The sequence below is a fragment of the Arachis hypogaea genome, chromosome 7 (genome assembly GCF_003086295.3).
Source record: "Arachis hypogaea cultivar Tifrunner chromosome 7, arahy.Tifrunner.gnm2.J5K5, whole genome shotgun sequence".
NCBI lineage: Eukaryota > Viridiplantae > Streptophyta > Magnoliopsida > Fabales > Fabaceae > Arachis > Arachis hypogaea.
Window position 1 is genome coordinate 24,994,544 of NC_092042.1, and position 21,715 is coordinate 25,016,258.

Below are 21,715 nucleotides of genomic sequence, written 5' to 3' on the forward strand. Positions count from 1 at the left end.
AAAAATCACAAACAACTTCAAACATTAATTTTTATAACTAATAAAAATCAAAATACACTTAAATGACAAAAAAATAATGTTCAACCACAAACAATTATTCCAATTTCATAAAAACTATAAAAACAAAAAAAATAACAGTAGAACCAAAAAAATTAACAATAAGAATTATAATGTTCTACTATAGCAATATCATATTGTTCAATACTATTGCTTGTAATGTTCTCCTTCTCATTTTCCTACAAATTTTTAAACCACATCAATTGAAAAAATCAGTACAAAAATAAAGAATAACAACAAATAAACTAAATATTCATAATCACAAATGATATAAATCAAAAGTTATTATTATTATTATTCACTTACATTGAGAATTTCGACCAACCCAATACAAAGGGACTTGCTTGGAATTTTCAATGCAAAAAAATTTAAAACACTCTTTTAAACATATTTCAAAGTTTAAAGAAGTGTATAAATTTAAACAAAAAATATACAAAAAAATGTAATTTGTGCTACTGAAAGATTGAGAAATGATGAAAATAATTTTACCATATCATCATCAACAATTTAGAATCAGACAAAATCAACAACCAAAATTAGCAACTCAGAATTAATATAAAAAACTCAGAATCAGAAAAAAATCTAGCATTAACAATGTTCATCAAACAATACAGAATCAGAAAAATCAACGGCCAACAACTCAAAAATTAGAATAAATAAAATTAACAAAATAACCAAAAATAAATTGAGGCAGTAGTGCTTACGGCGGCGAGGGAGGAAGGAAGGTGACGGCGCGGCGAATACTCCACAGCCAAGCAGAGAGATGTCGCAGTGAGAGAGACAGAGCAAGCTCGGAGCCTTGGATAGAGAGAAAACTCGAAGAGAGAGATGACGAATTTCTTATTTTACTTTGGCCTCTTAATTAAATGAGAGACGAATTTTTTAGACATAGGACTGAAATTGAGTCAAGTCGACTGAAATTGAGTCAAGTCTGCTCGAGCTCAACTCATTAATAACTTGATAAGCTGAACTTATAAACAGATGAGTCGAGCTTGAGTTTGAAATTGAGCTCATAAATTAGATGAGTCGAATTTAAATTTAAATAAATTCAACTCATTAATTCGTAAATTAACTCGATTATATATAATATTAAAAGTTTAGATTAAATTTATATAGAATATACGTATTAATAGTTTAATATATATATATATATATATATATAATATATCATTTTATATATATATATATTAATATTTTTAATTATTTAAATTTTTATAATTATTTTTATAAATATAAGACATAAATAAAAATTTATAATTAATAAATAAATAATATATAAATTTTTTTAATATTTTTAATATATATAAATTATAATTTATTAATATAAAATTATAGATTATATTTCTATCCCCGAATTCAAACTAATTTATGAACTAAATAGACTTAACGAGCCGAGTGGTGAGATAAACTTAATTTTGGTAGCTCGGCTCACTTCTAGGTTCTAGCCTTATTTGGACATCCATTTGGGTATTACTTTACTTTATCACCTTGAAACTTCATCGAGCTCGTTGTCCTGTTAGCCACTTCTGCCTCGAGAGTCAAGATGCTGCTGCTTCAATCCTCTTTGCATAAAGCCCTTTCCCCCTCCCTTTCCCTTTCATATGCCGTCTCTTATTCCGCTGCTCTTCCCTCTAAAATTTCCACTATCTCCATTGGTTGTAGGGGTGTCAGGTGCTTTCAGGGGCTCTCTGTCACGTGCTCCATCTCAAAGATCCATAGTTATGGCACCGTGGACTACGAGCGCAGACCCATCGTCAGGTGGAATGATATATACAAGAGAATATCGTTGATGCAGAACCCTGAACTCGGTTCCGCCGCTGTGTTAGAACAGTGGGAAGATGAAGGAAAGAGCTTTACTAAATGGGAGCTGTGTAGGGTTATCAAAGAGCTGAGAAAGTATAAAAGATATAAAAGAGCCCTTGAGGTAAGAATAATAAGGTATATTATCCAATGATTGATTTATTTATTTGGTACCTCTTTTCTGAATGGATAATGACATGCTTCTTATTTAGGAATTGAATGATGCTTTAGATGTTTTGATTATGTTACAATGAACAACCATGCCAGATGCACAAGAAAAATCAGCCATTGGTATAGAATACATATTAAAATACAAAATACTCATTAAAAATGAGTTAAAAAATATATAGCGGCTAATTTGGTGGCTGGTTTTTGGTGTGCTCGTAGCATTTTTGTATAACGAATGCCTGACTTCGCGTATTAGGTTATGGGATGTAGAGAGTAAGGCTCTTTGAGTATACAAATATGACGATAGAATTCGCAATGTTAACTGAAGCTAATAGGAGGAATTTGATTATCTTGTGCTTTGTTGTGGAAATATGCTAAACCAACAATGTTTTCTATATTTTGTCTCCCTAGCTATAAGTATTTGTACAAGCATTCCTATATTATCCTTTTGTATTGTAAATGATAGATTTTGCAATACTTACAATGCAATTTTCCCCTCTTTTCTATTAAATGGAATGCTTCCTTTGAAATTTTGTGATTACAAATCTGTCTCTGCCTCATAATGTTTTAATATTAGCTATTTATGAAAGCAATTTGTGTAATGTTACAGGTTTATGGTTGGATGAACAACAAACCAGAGAGGTTTAGTGTATCTTCAAGTGATGCAGCAATTCAGTTAGATCTGATTTCCAAGGTTCATGGAGTTTCTAGTGCAGAAGAGTATTTTCTGAGTCTGGCTGATAAGTTAACAGATAGAAGGACCTATGGAGCGCTTTTGAATGTATACGTGCGATATAGAATGAAGGAAAAGGCAGAGGCATTATTTGACAAAATGAGGAGTAAAGGTTATGCAGTACATTCGCTACCATTTAATGTAATGATGACTTTGTATGTGAACCTTAAGGTTTATGATAAAGTTGATATGTTGGCTTCAGAAATGAGAGAGAAAAACATACGGCTCGATATCTATTCATATAATATCTGTCTATCTTCATGTGGTTCTCGAGGATCAATAGAAAAGATGGAGGAGGTGTTTGACCAGATGGTGAAGGACCCGAAGATTGTTCCTAATTGGACTACATTTAGCACAATGGCTACAATGTATATAAATATGAATATGTTTGAAAAAGCAGTAGGCTGCTTAAGAAAGGTTGAGAGTAGAATCAAAGGCCGGGATAGAGTACCATTTCATTATCTTCTGAGCTTATATGGAAGTGTTGGAAAGAAAGATGACGTTTATCGTGTGTGGAGTACTTATAAATCAATGTTTGCCACTATACCAAACTTGGGATACCATGCTATTATTGCTTCTCTGGTTAAACTGGATGATATTGAGGGTGCAGAAAAAATTTATGAGGAATGGCTTTCAACAAGTTCGACTTATGATCCGAGAATAACAAACCTTCTGATAGGCTGTTATGTCAAGAAAGGCAATACTGACAAAGCTCTGGGTTTCTTTAGACAAATGACTGAAGGTGGTGGAATTCCGAATTCAAAAACTTGGGAGATTATTTGTTCTGGGCATATCGCTGATGAGAGGATCGCGGATGCTCTGTCTTGCTTTAAAGAAGCTTTTGCGGCCGATGTTTCAAACAAATGGAGACCAAGGGCGACAAACTTTTCTGCATTCTTTAAACTTTGTCAGGACAAAGATGATACTACAAGTGCTGAAGTGTTAACTGGGTTGTTGAGACAGTCTAGATTTATCAAGAATGAAGTTTTTGTGTCACTCATTGGCTTGTCAGAATCCGATGGTACCATCAACAATGGCGAATTGTCGACCGAAGTTGATACCGCGGATATAACTGATGATAACGATGATGGTGAAAATGCAGTTGATGACTCTCAAATGTTCAACCAATTGGAGAGTACCTTGTGATACACAATGTCTTTTTCCATTTGAAAAATGCAGAAAATGCATTGCTAGAAGTGTAGTTAGTCATTGACGATGATCTTGTTCAGGATGCATAGTTTACGTGACTAACCATGATAATGATGAGGAGTGATAATGATGAGGCGGTATTGGGTTGGGTGGGTATTCGGTTTGGATCCTCTTCGGTGTGGCCGGGTTGCCCGGTTCTCACCAAGTCCCAAAAAAAAAAAGTACAGAGCATGGAATTTATGTTGGCTTTTCAATTTCAAGTTATTCAGAAGGAAAGAGGCTTTATTAAACTGGTATCCGTTTCTATCAAGGCCACTGTAAACAAACTAATAATATATGACCCTCCACCACCTTCTCAATTAGTGTTTGGAGAGAAATTCTTATCTATGGTGTTTTATGCATATTTAGGCTTAGTTTGGGTAAATAATTTAAATAAGCTCTTTTGGATAAGGACTTTTATTAATAGTAGTTTATAAATAAGTTATTTTGTGTTTGGATTTTTAGTTATAAAAGTACTTATTTTAAAGTTATAGCATTTGGATAAATAACTCAAAAAATATAATTTTTGATTTCACAAAAAATGGATATTAAAATAACAATGATAACAAATACTTTTTAATATTGAATGTTGATTTTCTATAACCTAATCACTAAAATTACAATTGTTTAGGCAATTAATTCTTTATAATGGCACAATAATAATAGCAGCTATATAAAAATAAAATCTCATGGAAAAAAAATGAAATTAAAACTAAAATTTTATACCGCACACAATGTTAAATACAAATTTAATAATAAAAATCAAGTGATAAAATGATAAAAAAAACTGAAAGGAATAGATGTAATAGGTGGTTCAAATGGAACATTGTTTTAAAATGGTGGTGGAGGGTCAATATTTTCAGCAAATAAATCATTACGTAAAAATGATGGTAGAAGGCCAATGCTTTTAGCAGATCGAACCTTGGATGAAAATGATGATGGGGGGCCAGGAATGAAAGTATATATTTTTTTTTTTGAGGTGATTTTTTTTTACGGAAATGATAGAATGACTTCTCGAGGAGGAGAAGTCATATATTTCTACTTATTCAAAAAGCTTTTATTTAACTTTTCGGGAAGTTAAAAGTTCTTTTTAAAATAGTGTCAAACACGCATACAGTAACTTTTCATAATTCAAAAGTCAGAAAAAGTAGCTTCTGCTACTTCCCAAACGGGCTCTTAGAAACCATTTTTGTAAACGGGCCTGCTACACATACAAGCAAAAAGGCCCTACAAGTTTTACAAGTTCCCAACCCACACTTCATTCACACGTGCACTCACTCACTTTGAATGGAGCGTAAATTACACGCGCCCCACTCAACGGTTGCTCTTCGCGAATAGCGCTCCTTAATGGCGCACTCTTCCACTTCTCAAAACCTTTCGAAGAAAACACAAACCGTCCATTTTCGAGCAACATTCCAAACTGCAGAGATAGGACTCGTCACGAAAATTAGAACTCTCCATCAACACAACATAGAACTCTCCATCAACAATCTCCAGAAAAAACGAAGTTATATTACTCAAGGTACGTTACGTTACTATTTTTACTCATCTTGTATATTTTTCATATTTCGAAATCGAAGAACTAGGTTTTACTGTTATTCTACGTTCTTCTAGGTTTTACTATTCTTCTTGTTCTAGGTCTCATTTTACAGTTTTTAATGTTCTACTTGTTCTAGGTTTTACTGTTATTCTTAGTTCTAGGTTATAATGTTCTTCTTAGTTGTTCTAGGTGTTACTGTTCTTGTTGTTCTAGTTCTTCTGGTAACTAATTTGGTAGGTGTATATGGAGTAATTTGGTAGGTGTATATGGAGTAATTTGTTGGGTGTATATTTCTGAACTGATATACTGTAATATAGTCAATAGTTGCAACTGTTCTAATGTTTGCTTGTCTATGAGTGTATATTGCTTGACCTTGTAATGTTGTTTGACCTTGTATATTAATGCATATTTGAGTGATATCTGACTTATATCTATGGGTGTATCTGACTCATATCTATGGGTGTATCTTACTGATATCTATGGGTGTATTTTTCATTTCAGAAAAAATGGCAGGCAGAAATCAAGCTGAAAAAAATGTAAGAACAAATATATGTCTTAGATGAAATCAGTTTTATATAATAGAAATATATCCGACTATAATTTTGCTTTGTTTATAGCAAACCAAAGACCTTAAGTATGCAACACATTTGTTAAATGAGAAATTCAGAAACATGAGCGAGAAAAAGGAAACAATTGTTAGGGATTTGGGATTTGGTGGCCTGATACACATCCCGCCGCTAAGGGTGCATCACCAAATATTAAGGGAGTTGGCTAACTCCTTTAAATTAGGGGAAAACAGACTGGAAACCGGCTACGGTTCTTTTAAAGTAAGACAAAAAATAATAGGGGCTGCGCTTGGCATCAACGCGTCAGGTAACTCGCTAAAAATTATAGGTGTATATGAGTCATATTCGGTTGTATTTCAATTGATGCTTGGGTGTATTTGAACTGATTTTCATACTATGTTGTTTTTTTTTTTTTTTGTAGGAGATCTATTCTCTCAGAAAGTCAATTATAAGGATCTTTCTGAAGATAACAAACAAATTTTTAGAAGATTCCAAGGTAAGACCCTCAAAAATATGACAGATGAGATGATGGCTATTGCCGTTGATAATGAACAGGATCGCCTCATGTTCAAGAGAATTTTCATCCTCTATATACAGATGGCGTTCCTGTTACCAACGACAATAAACAAAATTTCACCTGTGCACCTGGCCCCAATTTTCGAGATGGACACAATAACAGAGCGAAACTGGGGAGGACATGTTTTGAGTTTTATCATCAAGGGCATAACAGATTACAAGCTGAAAAAGAAAAAGGCAATTGATGGTTGCCTCTTTGCCCTGATGATAATTTACTTTCATCTATCAAAAAATAAAGACAAGAAAAGGGCAGAAAGACCTCCAGAACCCTGGATTGCCAACTGGACTAAGGAGCAGTTGGTTGAAAGAATGAGGGCAGAAATGGAGGAACATATGGTAAGTGAACAAAATATCTTGGGTGTATTTTATTTACCTGAATGTTGCAAACTAAAATTTCTAATGTTTCAGGGGATTGTAAAGATGGCTGAAACAAAGGAAAAAATGAAAGAAATAAAGAAAAAAAAAAGAAGAAACAAAAAAAAAACAGAAAAAGGAAGGCAAGTTCAACATCATCATCTGAGACTGAAACAACTGAAAGTGACCATTCTACCTCTGAGTCTGAGACTGAAGAAGACTCAGAGGATTCAATAAGAAAACAACCCACCCAAAAAGCCAACAAGTAAGTAACATACTTGGGTGTATTTTATTTATCCATTTGGGTATATTTTGTTTATCCATTTGGGTGTATTTTGTGTCTCTATTTGGGTGTATTTTGTTTATTAAGTTGGGTGTATTTTGTGCATTCATTTGGGTGTATCTTGTGTATTTATTTGGGTGTATTTTATCCCTTTTAGAATGTTTTTAAATAATGATTGTTTGCCTTCCAAAATGGAGTCCTAAAAAAGAAAGAAGATTCAGGAGGATTCTGATTCAGAATCTGAATCAACTGATGAGTAATGTTCTTAAATTATTACTCCTTTCCTTTGGGTTTATTATCAAGATTTCATGTATTAACAGAGTTCTCTTATTAACTTATAGAAGCGAAAAATCATCACCAGTGGAGAAACAAAAAACAAAGAAAAAACTCAGAGAACACCAGAAAAGTAAGCACTTATTTGGAGAGTATTTTGTGACCAAATTAATTTTGTATTTCTGATTCATACTTGTTTTTTCCCCAGGACACAATCCAAAAAGAAAAAGGTCGTTGTTGAGGATTCATCTCCTGAGCAAGCTCAATCCTATCATGGGTACAGTACTTTGTAAGCTATATTACCGTCTATCATCAAAATTATATTTGTTAACATGTTCTTTTATGCATGTACTGTCAGATCTGAAATTGGAATTGAAGATTTAGATGAATTCTTAAGAAAAAACAATGAAAAATCTGCTGCAGAGGGGTATGTCTTGTTGGGGTGTATATTTCAGATTTTAAGGTGTTTTCTTTGCTAATAATTGTTTCTTGTTTCGCAAGGAGAAAGAAGCTGACTTGTGATCGACGGAAGGTCACTATGTCTCATATGAAACGTAAGAAGCTTTATTTGATAAAATCTTGTTATCATGATTTAACAGTATGGTATTTTTTATTAATAACATGTATTCTATTATGTTTAGAATACTGGACGTAAACTTGGGAAGTGATGATCCTTTCTCTCAAGGACAGACAGACCAAAGTAGCGTAAACAAACCCGCAGAGAGCATGTAATTTCTCTTTGAAATAACCGTTGCTTTTATTCTTTTATTACCTTCTACTTCTAATTATATATATATATATATATATATATATATATATATATATATATATATATATATATATATATATATATATATATATAAAACAGTCCTTTATTGTTTTATTCGAGAAAAAAAGGCAGGAAAAAAAAGCAAAAACTGCAAGTATGTAAATTCTAAAAAAAAAAGCCTGTCTTTCTTTTGAATTGTTCGGGTGTATTTTTGACTTTCTTAGGGTGTTTTTTAGGTTGAGTCCGGTTAAAGAGTCAGCCAGTGAGCCGGCTGAAGAGAATATGATGGTTGTGAGGGAAGAGACACTGTCCGAAGGGCTTGCAATGTGAATTTTTCAAAAATATTTCAACCTTATAACCTTTTTATTTTCAAAGGCTTTGTTAACCTTTTATTTTTCTTCTTGTCTAGAGATCCGATTCAAGTTTGTCTACCACTGTCCCAAACAACCACTATGCCCAAAATTGAACAAACACCCTTGACAGAAAATGAACCAACCCCTCTACTACAAATTGAAAGAACTACAAAAAGGTAAGAAATAGTGTTGGGTGTATATTTGGTTATAGTTTGGTGTATATTGCCCCTGTTGGGGTGTATATTTTCACGATTGATCCATGATTAGTTTTTTTACATCATGATTAATTTTATGTAACCGTGCAGCACTCATGAACCCCCCAACAACTTGAAGAAGGCACACCCATGCTTCCCCCAGCTCCTTCTAAAATGTAAGTTCATCAGAGTAAAATCAATATTTTGTTATCATTCGTATATTCTTATTCTTATAATACGTTATACATGATCACGCAGTTATCCAGCCCCAGAAGATGCTGCTGCGCTGATGATGATGGCATGGACAGCATCGTATGTTCCTCAAGCAGATTCGTTGCCATCATTCAGCCTTGACTTGACTGATTCAAGCCAAGAAGAAGCAGCAACGTAAGAGGGAACGTCAACGCAAGACGGAGCGAGGGCAAAAACTCCAGAAACCCCAAAACTACTAGAACAATTAGGGGATCTAGTACAAAAAATTGCAAGTGGTGGGGTGACAACAAAAGAAAAAAGTCTGTAGATTCCAAAGGAGAGTGGCGCAGAGAGTTTCGAGAAGTTTGAAACTCCTGTGAGGACGAATGAAGTTACTTCTGACATGAAAGATAAATGCTACCTCTGGGCCATACGAGTGAAGACATACGCAAATGGACTAACTAATGATTTTGACACCATCTGCACACTCCAAGCCCAAGATAGATACATTTTGTCAAAACTCCACCTTGCATCACTCGCACCTGAAACGCATATAGAAGCTGAGGTAATATTACAATAACATTAATGTTTTTATCACCAAAATTAACTGCAATGCTGATTGATGTAAAATTGATTTCGGCATCTTTTTCTAGATTGTCTCTGCCATGTGCTTCATCCTAAACCAGCAAAAGATTAAGAGGTTTCAAGAAGAAATATACTGTCTTCCCCCTGATATTATGGTAAGAGTTGCTTCAACGAATTTTGGTTGTATTTTTTGCATTCCTTCGGGTGTATTTTCTGTCTTATATTGGGTGTATTTTATGTGTTCGTTTGGATGTATTTTCTGTGTTCAATTGGGTGTAAGTTGTTTATTTATTTGGGTGTATTTTCTAGATTCGTTTGGGTGTATTTTCTGTATTCATTTGGTGGTTCACAATTTTTGCAGAACATGGCCCTAGGAAATCATCCAAAAGGGGTATTCTTACAGCCTAATAACAATAAGCCATTCAGGGTGGAAGACTACCCAATGTTTATACCCTTTTTGGACCTTAAAAAATTAGCATCGTATCGTTATGTAAGTTTTCATTTCTAAATATTCTTATTACCATTTTTTACTTATATGCCAAATAAACTAAAATAGTGTTCAATATGAACATTTTTCAGATTTTTGCACCTGTTTGCCATTCACAACATTGGTGGTTATGGTTGGCTGATACAAGAAAGCGCAAATTTTATATAGTCGACCCATATCACACGAAATCTCCGTCCGATGAGAGAATTGCCCTGAATACATTCATTGTAAGTTGTTTCTATGTTCTATATTTTAATAGTTGGGTGTATTTCTGTTCAATATAAGGTGTAACTTTGTGCTCCTTTGGGTGTATCCCTTTTTTTTTTTTGAAATTATTCATGTATTACTGATTTGTTTTGTATTTTAAGGGATATGTAATTTCATGAATTAAAGTATATGCTAGGGGCACTTCTGAAGACAAGGGACAAGGACAAGGAAATTAAACCACCATACCTTAACATCTGGGGCCAAAAGACAAGGTATAAATCTTTCACTCTGAAAATTAAACTTTCCTATATGTAATTTGTAATTTATTTTCTTTGTTTTCAGCTATGACTGTGCTATCTACGTAATGAAGTGGCTTGAGATATTTGAGCCCGCAAACATTAAAAGGCAGAAGTATGAATGGGACAATTGGACTCAGGTAAATGTGTTTAAAACTAAATAACTCTGTATTACTTTACTCAATTAATATGGTTGATTAAACACAATATTCCTTTTAACTGTAGAACGAGGTGGACCACTTTAGAGTAGAATATGCTTCCTGGATTCTATTCCATGAAATGAATCAAGACAAAGTTGAAGCCATTAGAAGAAGTAATGCAATAAGACTGTCCAAGCCATCCTCATTGTTATTGAGTCCATATTGCCAGATAGATTCTAATGATATTGAGACTGATTAATGTAATTGTTAGGTAGTCTTGTAAATAGAACAAACTACTGTAAAAATTTGCATTTATAAACAACTTCTATTCAGTGAAATTATTTTCCATAGTTAAACTGTCTGTGCTGTATTCAAAAGCTCTGTATTACAGGTGATAAAGTATGAAGAAAAACATATAACGAGATATAAACCCAAAACATAAAATTTTACACCCAAAGAAAGTTGAATATACACCCAAGGGAGTTGAATATACACCCAAACTACTATACCCTGATGCTTTACCCTTAAAACCTTAAACCCTAAACCCTAAAGACCTAACCCCTAAACCCTAAACCCTAAACCCTAAACCCTAAAACCCTAAAACACTAAACCCTAAATCCTAAACCCTAAACCCTAAAACCCTAAACCCTAAACCCTCAAACCCTAAACCTTAAACCCTAAACCAACCAAACTACTATACACCCAAATCATTGACTTTTACACCCATAAGATCTCATTTTACACCCAAAGAAAGTTAAATATACACCAGACTTCTATCCACTAATGCTTTATCCCTAAACCCTAACCCTTAACCTGTAAACCCTAAAACCTAAACCGTAAACCCTAAAACCCTAAACGATAATACCTAAAACCCTTAAACCGTTGTAAAAAAAACAAACAGTATTTTATAACATAAAAACAAGATTCTGAAGTATATATATGTATATATATAAAATATGAAACACAAGAAAATTCAGAAATACACCAAAAAGAACAGTACTTTTACACCCATATTCTGTAACTATACACCCAAAAAGTTATCCGTTGCTACTGGTACCCTTAACTGATAATTCATAACACGTCCTTGATATTGGTTGGAATTTGAATGCATCACTGATGCAGCATCAAAGAGGTTTAACTGAATATAACAAACTCACATATTAGCTAAACTATTAAATAAACTCAATCACCATATATTTAAAGAACATCAATTTTACTTCGTTTAAACCTTTCGTTTTCTTCTTCTTTGTGGCATTTGCAATCTGTTTGACCAACTTTGAACCTAGCCTATTTTTTGGACGTCCTCTTGTTCGAATCCTTGGAGGGCTTTGAAGCTCGTTAACGGATTCCAAGTTGGCATCTTCGTGAGATAAAGAAGATGTGCCCTTCTTTTTGGCTTTCAATGATTCCATCTCAACCATGACGTTATCGTACGCACGGTGCAGAATTGCAGTCTGCTTCTCCGATTCTGATGCAAATTCACAAATATTTTGCAAACAAAAAACTAATTGGTCAAACCTCTTGCTTCTTAGCTCCAACAGTGGCTCGCGTGGCTGCTCTTAATGTGTGTGTGTGTCACCTCTTTACCTTCTTGCTCCATCGTTCTAGTATATATCTAGGTGACAATTGGCTTACTCGTTCAAAGCTTAACACGCTTAGTGCGTGACGGCACAATATCCCTCTTGACTCGAATAATAAGCATTGGCATTTTACCTCGACTGCTACTGAGTCATAAGTAACCACAAACTTGTTGAATATTGAGCTGGAAATTTGTTCTCCAACTTCGTATACTGAATAGCCTAGAGCGAAATTCGTTAATCTAGTGATGCAATTCGCCTTTCCTCTGAATTGTGTTTGGACTTCCCTAAACTTTTGATGAGTGTACACATCTTGAAACTGAGCTTCAATGGAGGATTTGGTTGCACACGGTATGTCCGTATGAAAATATGCAGCATCTGATTCTCTCTCTGCTTGCTCCCTGCTTCCGAAGCAATTATCGTATTGTTTGACAAATTAAATAAGCGAGTTGTTCCGGGTAATAAACTTATTAAAAAATGAATGCATGCTCTCGCTCCTTTGTGTGATTCTCATCCCTGCCCAGAAGTGCTGATCCAGATAGATTGGAACCCATATATGACGGTCTTCATAGAGATCTGCAGAATACACCCAAACAAAGACTATAAATACACTCGAAAAAAATTAAATTTACACCTCTGCTGTAGATTTTAAACAAACATTACCTGAAAGCCACTTGTTGTCCACAAGACCAAAATTCAGCAGAAAATTATTCCAATTCCTATCAAATGAGTCTTTACTATGAGAGTTCCAAACAACTTCGCTTATTTCTTGTTCAATTTCTGCATGTCTCTTGTACCCGTTTAATTTGCTTGGAATCTTCTTCATGATGTGCCAAATACACCAACGGTGAATTGTTGTTGGCATACAGGCCTCTAAAGCCCTTTTCATTGATGCGCATTGATCGGTGAGAAACCCTTTCGGAGCATTTCCTCCCATGCAACGAAGTCAACATTGAAATAACTATTTGAATGATTCAATTTCTTCGTTTTTCATCAAAGAGCATCCAAGAAATGTTGACTGACCGTGGTGATTCACCCCGACAAAAGAACCACAAACCAAATTATACCTAAAACAAATTACAATAGTGCAGAATGGAAAATCATTAGGTACACCCAATAAATGCTTTGTATACACCCAAAAACACCCAATATACACCTCTGCCGCGGATTCATAAAAATATATTAATTTAGCATCATAAACAGGGACAGTTTGTTACCTGTTTGTATTGTAGTGGTGTCAAATGAAATAACATCTTCGAAATACTCAAAGGCAGCTCTACTTCTTGCATTGGTCCAAAAAGCCAGCTTAATCGATTGATCCTCCTCGAGTTCAAGCTCAAAAAAGAAATTCTGATTCTTCTCTTTCATTTTTAACAAATATTTCCTGAATTCTTTTGCATCTTATTGTTCAGAAACATTCCGCACTTCTCTCGTAATGTAATTCTTCACATCTTTTTCAATAAAATTTATCTCGCGGTGACCCCCGGCAGCCGCAACAAATGATTGGTAAGTTTTGCTTGGTCTAATACCAGCCTCCTCGTTATTCTCTATTGTACGACGAATGGACATGCTTAATTTCCTGTACTGTTTGAGCATCTCTGCTTTACTTGGACAGCAAGGGTGTGAATGATCCAGCACAACCTTTGAAATGATCCAAGCACCAACATCCTTCAATGTGTGTATATAAATTCTTGCAGGACAATTTAAACCAGCTGTCGGATTCGTCTTCTCGGTTGGAGATATTTTAGATTTCTATTTTCCTTCTCTGCTACATGTAATCAATTGATTCTTAATCTCGTTTTCCTTCTTATTTGTGCTCTGAACTCTTGTAGAAAACCCTGCAACCTTGGCGTAGTTCTTGTAAAATTTTTCAGCATCTTCAAGGGTGGTAAAAGTCATTCCAACCTTGGGAACAAACTGCTCATCAACAACAGAGAGAGGCTACAGAATACACCATGTCAAAAACTAAAAATACACCCAATCATGTCTGATATAATACACCCGAACGACAACAACTCAACTAAAATAACAAAAAAGTCATAAACTGTAAATACACCCACACTTCCCCAAAAAATACACCCAAAAAATTCTGATCTACACCCGAGCGTCTGCTATAAATTGCAGATAATTAATCAAAACTAATACATTAGATTCAATCCACAGATTTATGTTCACGCGTTAATTTCACAGTCAATGTTCACGAATTATTCAGCTACACAATGCTATACAAATAACTGCAAGAAAATTCAGAGTAATCATATGTAAATCAAACCTCAGGAACTTCGTTAGATTCAAATTCATAATCCACTTCGCCTTGATTTAGCTGACAATTTGAGGTTGAATCATCCATTATCTTTAAAACGAGTTCAAACTTTGATTTCAGAAACCAGAAAATCGAAAAGAAAACGAAGCTGGAGTTATAGAGAGAAGAACTAATGTCAATGACGAAGAACAAACCAATGAAAAAGGAGGGGAAAAGAACGATCGAAAAGCAGGGAAAGACGCGCGAGAAGAAGAACGAGAAAATTTGGAAAGAAGGAGAACGAAGAAGGAAACAAATCTTTTAAATTTGGTAGTTATATATACGCGGGATTTGTTATATAGCGCGTGTAAGGGACGTAACACTAAAAGCGCGTTTTGGGGGGTTAGTGGTTAATTGACTTGTAATGCTTACAAGCTCTAATCGCTTGTATGTAGAGCTTTTCTGTTTAATAATTTATATTATATTGTTTTTAGATCTCATTTAAATTTTAAATTTTATCGGCTCTAAATTTTATATTTTAAGAATTTTATAATTTAACATTTTTAAATTGTTATTTTTTCTTGAAACAAATTATATCGCATCTAAATTTTAATTTTTAAAATGTGATCATTTAAAATATATCAAAATTTAAAATAAAAAATATGAATTTTTTAAAAAACACATATTAATAAATAATAAACTTATTTTATTTATTAAAAAACAACTTTTTCATGAGGGCCTTGAAGAAAATAAAGATCTAAAGTAAGTGTTTTTTTGGTAATTGGTCTAAAGTATAGTTATTCGACTCGACTTGATAGTTTGACTAAAATCCGATCACCAGGTCACTTGACTGGACCAAATCACCTATCAAACCACCGGAACTATCATATCTGCAAAAAACTGGTTCAGTCCTTCTGGGTCTAAGCAAAACCAATGACCCGGTTGGTTTCTATAATCGGATCGAGTCATCCTTAATTTTTTAAAAATAATTTTATTAGATAGAGAATGACTTTTGTAAATAATAGGAATAATATATTCTATAATTGACTTAATAAAATAAAAAAAAATTCTATTTTAAATTATCTCCTAAATCTTAATATTAGAATAAATCATTTGCACGTCTAATAAATTAAATATCCAACAAATATTAATTATACATAAATAAATTGAATAAAAAAATAATTATTTAATTAAAAATAATAAACATAATTATCTACATTCTTACTAAATCAAATATTTAAAATATCTATCATTCACATTCTTTAATATTCTCTTTTGTATACTTTTCTTTGAAAAAAAATTGAAGACGACGTGGCTTTCTAGTGAAGGAGAGCCAAAACCCTAAACGTCTCCTTCCTCTTCTCTCGTGCCCACCAGGCCACCCTTCAGTGTCTCAGTCTCGTCACTCTCTCACTAAGCTTAAGCTCTCTCATCTCTCTCGCTATCGCTCTCGCACTCAAGCTCTCTCGTCTCCGGTCTCTGTCTTGCACCGTCTCGCAGTCAGCGCGCGCCTTCCCTGCGCTCGCCGGCGCTCTTTGTCTCGTCACTGTCTCGCAATCAGTCGCGCACCTTCCCTGCGCTCGTCGTAGCCGGCGGCAGAAGCAGCACGTCCCGGGGCTGGTCGTCGTTGTCGTCTTCTTGCTTCGATCCTCACCGTCAGCTTCCTCCTCGACGTCAGCAGCTGGTCCCCGATTTGGTGAGTTCAACAAATTCCCCTGTTCTTTCTTGCTCAATTTTGTTGCTGTAATTCATCTCTGAACTTTGATTTTATTGCTAAGAGTTGAATTTGTTACTGAAAATATCACTGAGCTAATTTTTGTTTGTTGCTGAAAATCATCACTGAGTTGAATTATTTACTGATTATAACCTTGAATCTGTTGCTGTCTTGTTGAAAAAATCACCTAGCTAAATTTTGTGGTGCTGTAATTCATCACTGCACCTTGATTTTGTTGCTAAAAGTTGAATTTGTTGCTGAAAATATCACTGAACTAATTTTTTTTGTTGCTGAAAATAGTTGAATTATCATCCCTGAAGCTTGAATCTGTTGTTGTCATGCTGAAATAATCACTTAGCTAAATTTTTTGTCGCTGTAAATCATCTTTTGAGCTAAATCTTTTGTTGTCGAAAAGGAGGTTCATGCTCTCTGCAACTCAGAATAAAATTGTTTAGTTAAGTTATTGTTCCCATGCTCTCGTTTTCTTTTTTTTTTTGCTAGAATTTTGAAAATGTGTTCATCACAACTCAGTTGCTATTATGAATTATTCTTGGTATTGATTTGTGAAAAATACACAAATGTAGATATAGATGCAAATCAAAATGAAGTAAATGTTGGTCAAGCTTCAGATTTGTCCTCTGAAGATATAGATGCCGACTTTGAGATCATTCCTTGAATTTGATTTACTGATTGTTATTTTTTGCTCTCTCTCTTGTTCATTTAAATTGAGAGAGTATTTTGTATTGGTGACCAGTTTATTATCTCTTTTTGTATCATTAGTTATGTCTAAAAACTGATACTCGGTTGTTATTAATATGTTTGTGAAGAAATACATTTTAAGTTTTAACTTTTGATTTTAATTTTACTTTTATAATTTTACATTTTTATTTAATTATGATCGGGTTAACCGGGTGAATCAATGACCCACTGGTTGAACCAGTGACTTGGTGACCCGGTTGTATGATTGGGTCAATTACTGGTTGCTTCTGATAAACCTAAAACTCCCGTTCTCCCCACATTGACGCAGTCACATAATCTGACCATTACTTGTTTCATTCTGTCGCGCTTCTGCCGTCGTTCCGTCCCCCTTTGTGTCCCCTTGAACGTCGCCTCTGTTCCCCTTTGGTCACCCCCTCTGCGGGCCACTGCTCATTTGCCATCCCCTGGTTCTTATGTTTTAATTTCTTTCCTTGCTTCGCTCTGTTTTTGTTTTAAGTGTTAATCACTTATTGATTTATTGTTGCTGCTTCTGTTATGTTATGATATTATTGATTCGGTATGGTTGCTGGCTAGCTGCTGTTATAATCGTTATGTAGAGATTCATACTTATAATAGTTTAAAGGATGCTACTGGATGCAATGCTTAGATGGGTTTTCGACTTTTGGTGCATTGATTTTGGGGTTTGTTTTACCAGTCTTCGTTGGGTATCAGTGATGTTAGTTTAAAAAAAAAGAGTAGTGTGCTTTTGGGCTGTGTTTAAAGTGTTTTTTGAGGGGAGTTTTGCCTTTGAGTGTGACTAATTTTGTTATGTTAAAGATATCAGCTTCTGGGACTTGTTGGATTTTGGGTTCGAGGACCCCGCAGATTGGCATTGTCCTATTATGAATTTATGATTGTCTTGGATTAATTTTTTCTGGTATGAATACTGAGATTAATGAAGAAGTACCTGTGGATATTGGCATTGGTTGTATTGGAGACTTTAGAATTGTTACATGAGATTATGAGACTTTAGAAGATGATTTTTGAATTTTGAATTTTTATGTACTTTTGATTTTTGAATTTACAAAGAGAGTATGTTCGTGTTATTGTGAGGCTGTGAGCTTATTTATGATTTAATATATTATTTTATTATAATCCGATTTCTGTGGTTGAACCTTGGTTAAACTGGTTGAACCTCTGACCCAGTAGCCTGAATGTTTCAATCACTAGTCTGGTTTTCAAAACCTTAGTTTTCTCTTAGTCTTGTTTAATTTGTTATATTAAAACGAGTCTTGTTTCTATGAATCTTTTATATGAAACTCTTTTTTGCTGACATCTCATAACTTACACAACCATTAACTAAAAAGAAACCACTTTTATGTGCGAGGTAGCACTTAATTGGATGCCAATGTAAAATGTACAGTTGTACACCGACAAGATGAACTTTTCTACTCACGACATGTTCCTTCTTTCCATATATCTACGTCCACTACCAATCTCAACTGCTAATTCCAACTGATTTGTGTTTTGGGCCTTTGAATCTTGATTTATTGTTCTATATTATTTTGTTCTGTTGGAGTGGCTTTATTGTTACCTTTTTGAGTTTATTATTGAAACTTAACAGGGAAAAAGGGATCATGGTGGGATTCAAGAACCGATTTATGGTGATGGAGGTTTTTCTAAACCCTAATAGAGAATATTTAGGGGGCACCCCTCTGATAATTACACAGTTTAATGTCACAAAAGCTATAAAAGACAGCATCCTTGTAAATTTTGGGGTGTGTGGTTTGGCTACAGCAATGGCATCATTTGATAGTAAGTAACATGCTCTTATATTATATTATATATATTCCGTTTATGAATTTCTGGTTAATTTGGTGTTCTTTTAAATAATATATAATATGACATCTTTCTTATTTTTGGGTGCAGTCAAGTATGTAAATCCAATCACTAATTTGTGTATAATTAGAGCTGCAACGGAGGACTATGAAAAAGTATGGTCTGCCATTACAATGGTTAAAAATATTGCACATGTGCCTGTCATATTTAACTTGCTGGATATAACTGGTAAGGGCAAACACTACATGGTTTTCAACCCCAGAAACGGTGGAAAAACCTGTATGATTGACATTCTAGTTTTTTGTTGTGTGTATATGTATGCATGTATATATTCTCTTCTTTTTCCTTTTTTTTTTAAAGTAAGATTGGTTTAGCTGCTTCCTAAAATCCTAGTTAATGGTTACAGATAAAAATTAAGATGAAACACATTACAATTTGAAAGGACAAGGAGACCTGTTTTTTGTATGTTTTCTAGTCTTCTTTTTTTTCTTGCTTAACTATCATGAGGAACTGAATAAAACTAACTTGCTGCAGCCACAGTTTGGTTCGCCAAACAGTTTGTTTACAGTAATACAGTTTACACTTTGCAGTGATTAAACTATTTTTTTTAATTTTATTTATTGTTTTTATTTGTTTGATTAGATAATGCAAATTGCTATATGCATGAATTCTATATTTTCATCCACTTATGGAGGAACCGATTCTTGACAACGATTCTGACATAATACCAATAAAATGTGGCCTCCCTATGCAGGAAGTAAAAGGTCATGCCAATCTCTGGCCTTGAAATGTGAGGAATCAAAGTTTGAGCAATACAAACTAACGGTTGGTGATCAACTCAAACCTGATGAACCTAAACGTATGTCAAGCTTTCTTGATCGGATCAAAGCATCAAAGTTTTAGGGCACTGAATATTTTGACCACAATAGTATTCCTTATTGTTCCTTGTGATTGTTTGTGTTTTTGTGTTCAATCACAATATTGGTCTAAACTTCTAGATGAAAGTTCTAATATCTCAAATCTATGCAGAACTGTCAATTTTCCTTAAGAGTTAAGAGTGTATTATGTGATATCTAATTACTTACTTCAGCCTTGAGAGGAGAGGTTGAGAAAATGATTAAACACTGCAATTTTGTTTTGTCTTACATTTTCAAATCCTTTGTAAATAATCGTAGTAGTAGTAGTCCAGAGGATAACTTGTTTTTATGTTTTGATGCCTCCAAATCGTTCACAGGATTTTTTTCTTTTATAAATTTAAAAAGTTAATTATTTCCAAAAAGAAATAAAAGAACATTATTTACCAAAATATGATTTTTTATTTTTGGGAAACTGCATGCAGTTTGCCCAATGAATAGGCAAACTGTGCCAGTTTACACAGCAATTGGGTGAATTACTCTCGAACCATGCAGTTTGTCGAGTGATTAGGCGAATTGCGTTTTGTCGCACAATTTTTTTTTGGTGACTAGTTTTGTCGCACAATTTGATATAATTTGGAATATATTGGTATATTTTTATTTTTTTAATTAATTTGATTTTATTCAAATAATTTAAAATATAAATTAATGATTTAATTTGATAAAATAAATGTACGTATATTTAGTTATGTTTATTCAGTTTTGAAAAAAATTAACTGTTTGAAATTTTTAGTTTTAAATTAAAAGTTTTAAAATTAATATGAATGTTTATTTAAATTTAAAATTAGTGGTGTTTAATGGTTAATTTTTTTACAATTGAATAAACAGAAAAGCTCTACATACAAGCCATCAGGGCTTGTATGCTTTACAAGTTCATTAAGCAATAAAACAAAAAAACGCGCTGCTCCACATACGTTGTATACACGCGCTATATAAGATCCCGCGTATATCTAACTACCAAATTTAAAAGATTTGTTTCCTTCTTCGTTTTCGTTATTTTGATATTTGGTTGTTCTTCTTCTCGCGCGTCTTCCCTCCTTCTCCATCGTTCTTTTCCTCTCCTTTTCTCACTGGTATGTTCTTCGTTTACGTTACTTTCTCTGTGCAACTCGAGCTTCGTTTTCTATTTTGATTTGTTGTTTTCTGAAATCAAAGTTTGAACTTGTTTTGAAGATAATGGATCATTCAACCTCGGATTGTCAGCTGAATCCAGGCGAGGTGGATTATGAATTTGAATCTAATGAAGTTCCTGAGGTTTGATTTACATAGGATTAGTATGAATTTTCTTGCAGTAATTTGTATAGCATTGTGTAGTTGAAAAATTGCTGAACATTGACTGTGAAACTAACACGTTAACATGAATCTGTCGATTCAATGTATTAGTTGTGATTAATTATCTGGAATTTATAGCAGACGCTCGGGTGTAGATCAGGTCTTTTTTGGGTGTATTTTTGCTAGAAGTGTGGGTGTATTTACACTTTACTAGTTTTTTGTTATTTTAATTGAGTTATTGTTGTTCAGGTGTATTATATCAGACATGATTGGGTGTGTTTTTAGTTTTTGACATGGTGTATTCTGCAGCCTGTGTATTTACAGTTTATGGCTTTTATTGTCATTTTAGTTGAGTTGTTGCGGTTCGGGTGTATCATATTAGACATGATTGGGTATATTTGAATCATATATATGGGTGTATTCACAGTTTTTGATATGGTGTATTGTGCAGCCTCTCTCGGTTTTTGATGACGAGCTTGTTCCGAAGGTTGAAATGACCTTTACCACCCTTGAAGATGCTGGAAAATTTTACAGGAACTACGCCAAGGCTGCAGGTTTCTCTACAAGAGTTCGGTGCACAAATAGGAAGGGAAACGAGATTAAGAATCAACTGATTACATGTAGCAGAGAGGAAAAATGGAAATCTAAAATATCTCCGACCGAGAAGACGAATCCGACAGCCGGTCTAAACTGTCCT

General features: G+C 34.0%; 2 protein-coding genes across 2 annotated transcripts; both read left to right on the forward strand.

The window, feature by feature from the left end:
* Nucleotides 1–1,497: 1,497 nt before the first annotated feature.
* LOC112702834 (pentatricopeptide repeat-containing protein At1g02150) lies at nucleotides 1,498–4,400 on the forward strand. Its single transcript, XM_025754025.3, has 2 exons — nucleotides 1,498–1,981; nucleotides 2,636–4,400. The coding sequence occupies exons 1-2, from the start codon at nucleotides 1,601–1,603 to the stop codon at nucleotides 3,902–3,904; spliced, it is 1,650 nt and encodes a 549-aa protein (XP_025609810.1). The 5' UTR covers nucleotides 1,498–1,600; the 3' UTR covers nucleotides 3,905–4,400.
* Nucleotides 4,401–15,847: 11,447 nt separating this feature from the next.
* On the forward strand, nucleotides 15,848–19,977 carry LOC112702835 (probable ribonuclease P/MRP protein subunit POP5). The gene is made up of 4 exons (XM_025754026.3): nucleotides 15,848–16,276; nucleotides 18,618–18,808; nucleotides 18,923–19,060; nucleotides 19,587–19,977. Exons 2-4 carry the CDS (start codon nucleotides 18,631–18,633, stop codon nucleotides 19,733–19,735), a joined length of 465 nt encoding a protein of 154 aa, XP_025609811.1. The 5' UTR covers nucleotides 15,848–16,276; nucleotides 18,618–18,630; the 3' UTR covers nucleotides 19,736–19,977.
* Nucleotides 19,978–21,715: the final 1,738 nt, after the last annotated feature.

Bases quoted from the DNA above. Each gene is read 5' to 3' on its own strand.
- LOC112702834 (XM_025754025.3), top strand. From the start codon at position 1,601: ATGCTGCTGCTTCAATCCTCTTTGCATAAAGCCCTTTCCCCCTCCCTT. The intron at 1,982-2,635 runs GTAAGAATAATA...GTAATGTTACAG, and splicing joins GATATAAAAGAGCCCTTGAG to GTTTATGGTTGGATGAACAA.
- LOC112702835 (XM_025754026.3), top strand. From the start codon at position 18,631: ATGGTGGGATTCAAGAACCGATTTATGGTGATGGAGGTTTTTCTAAAC. The intron at 18,809-18,922 runs GTAAGTAACATG...TTTTGGGTGCAG, and splicing joins AGCAATGGCATCATTTGATA to TCAAGTATGTAAATCCAATC. The intron at 19,061-19,586 runs GTAAGGGCAAAC...CTCCCTATGCAG, and splicing joins TAACTTGCTGGATATAACTG to GAAGTAAAAGGTCATGCCAA.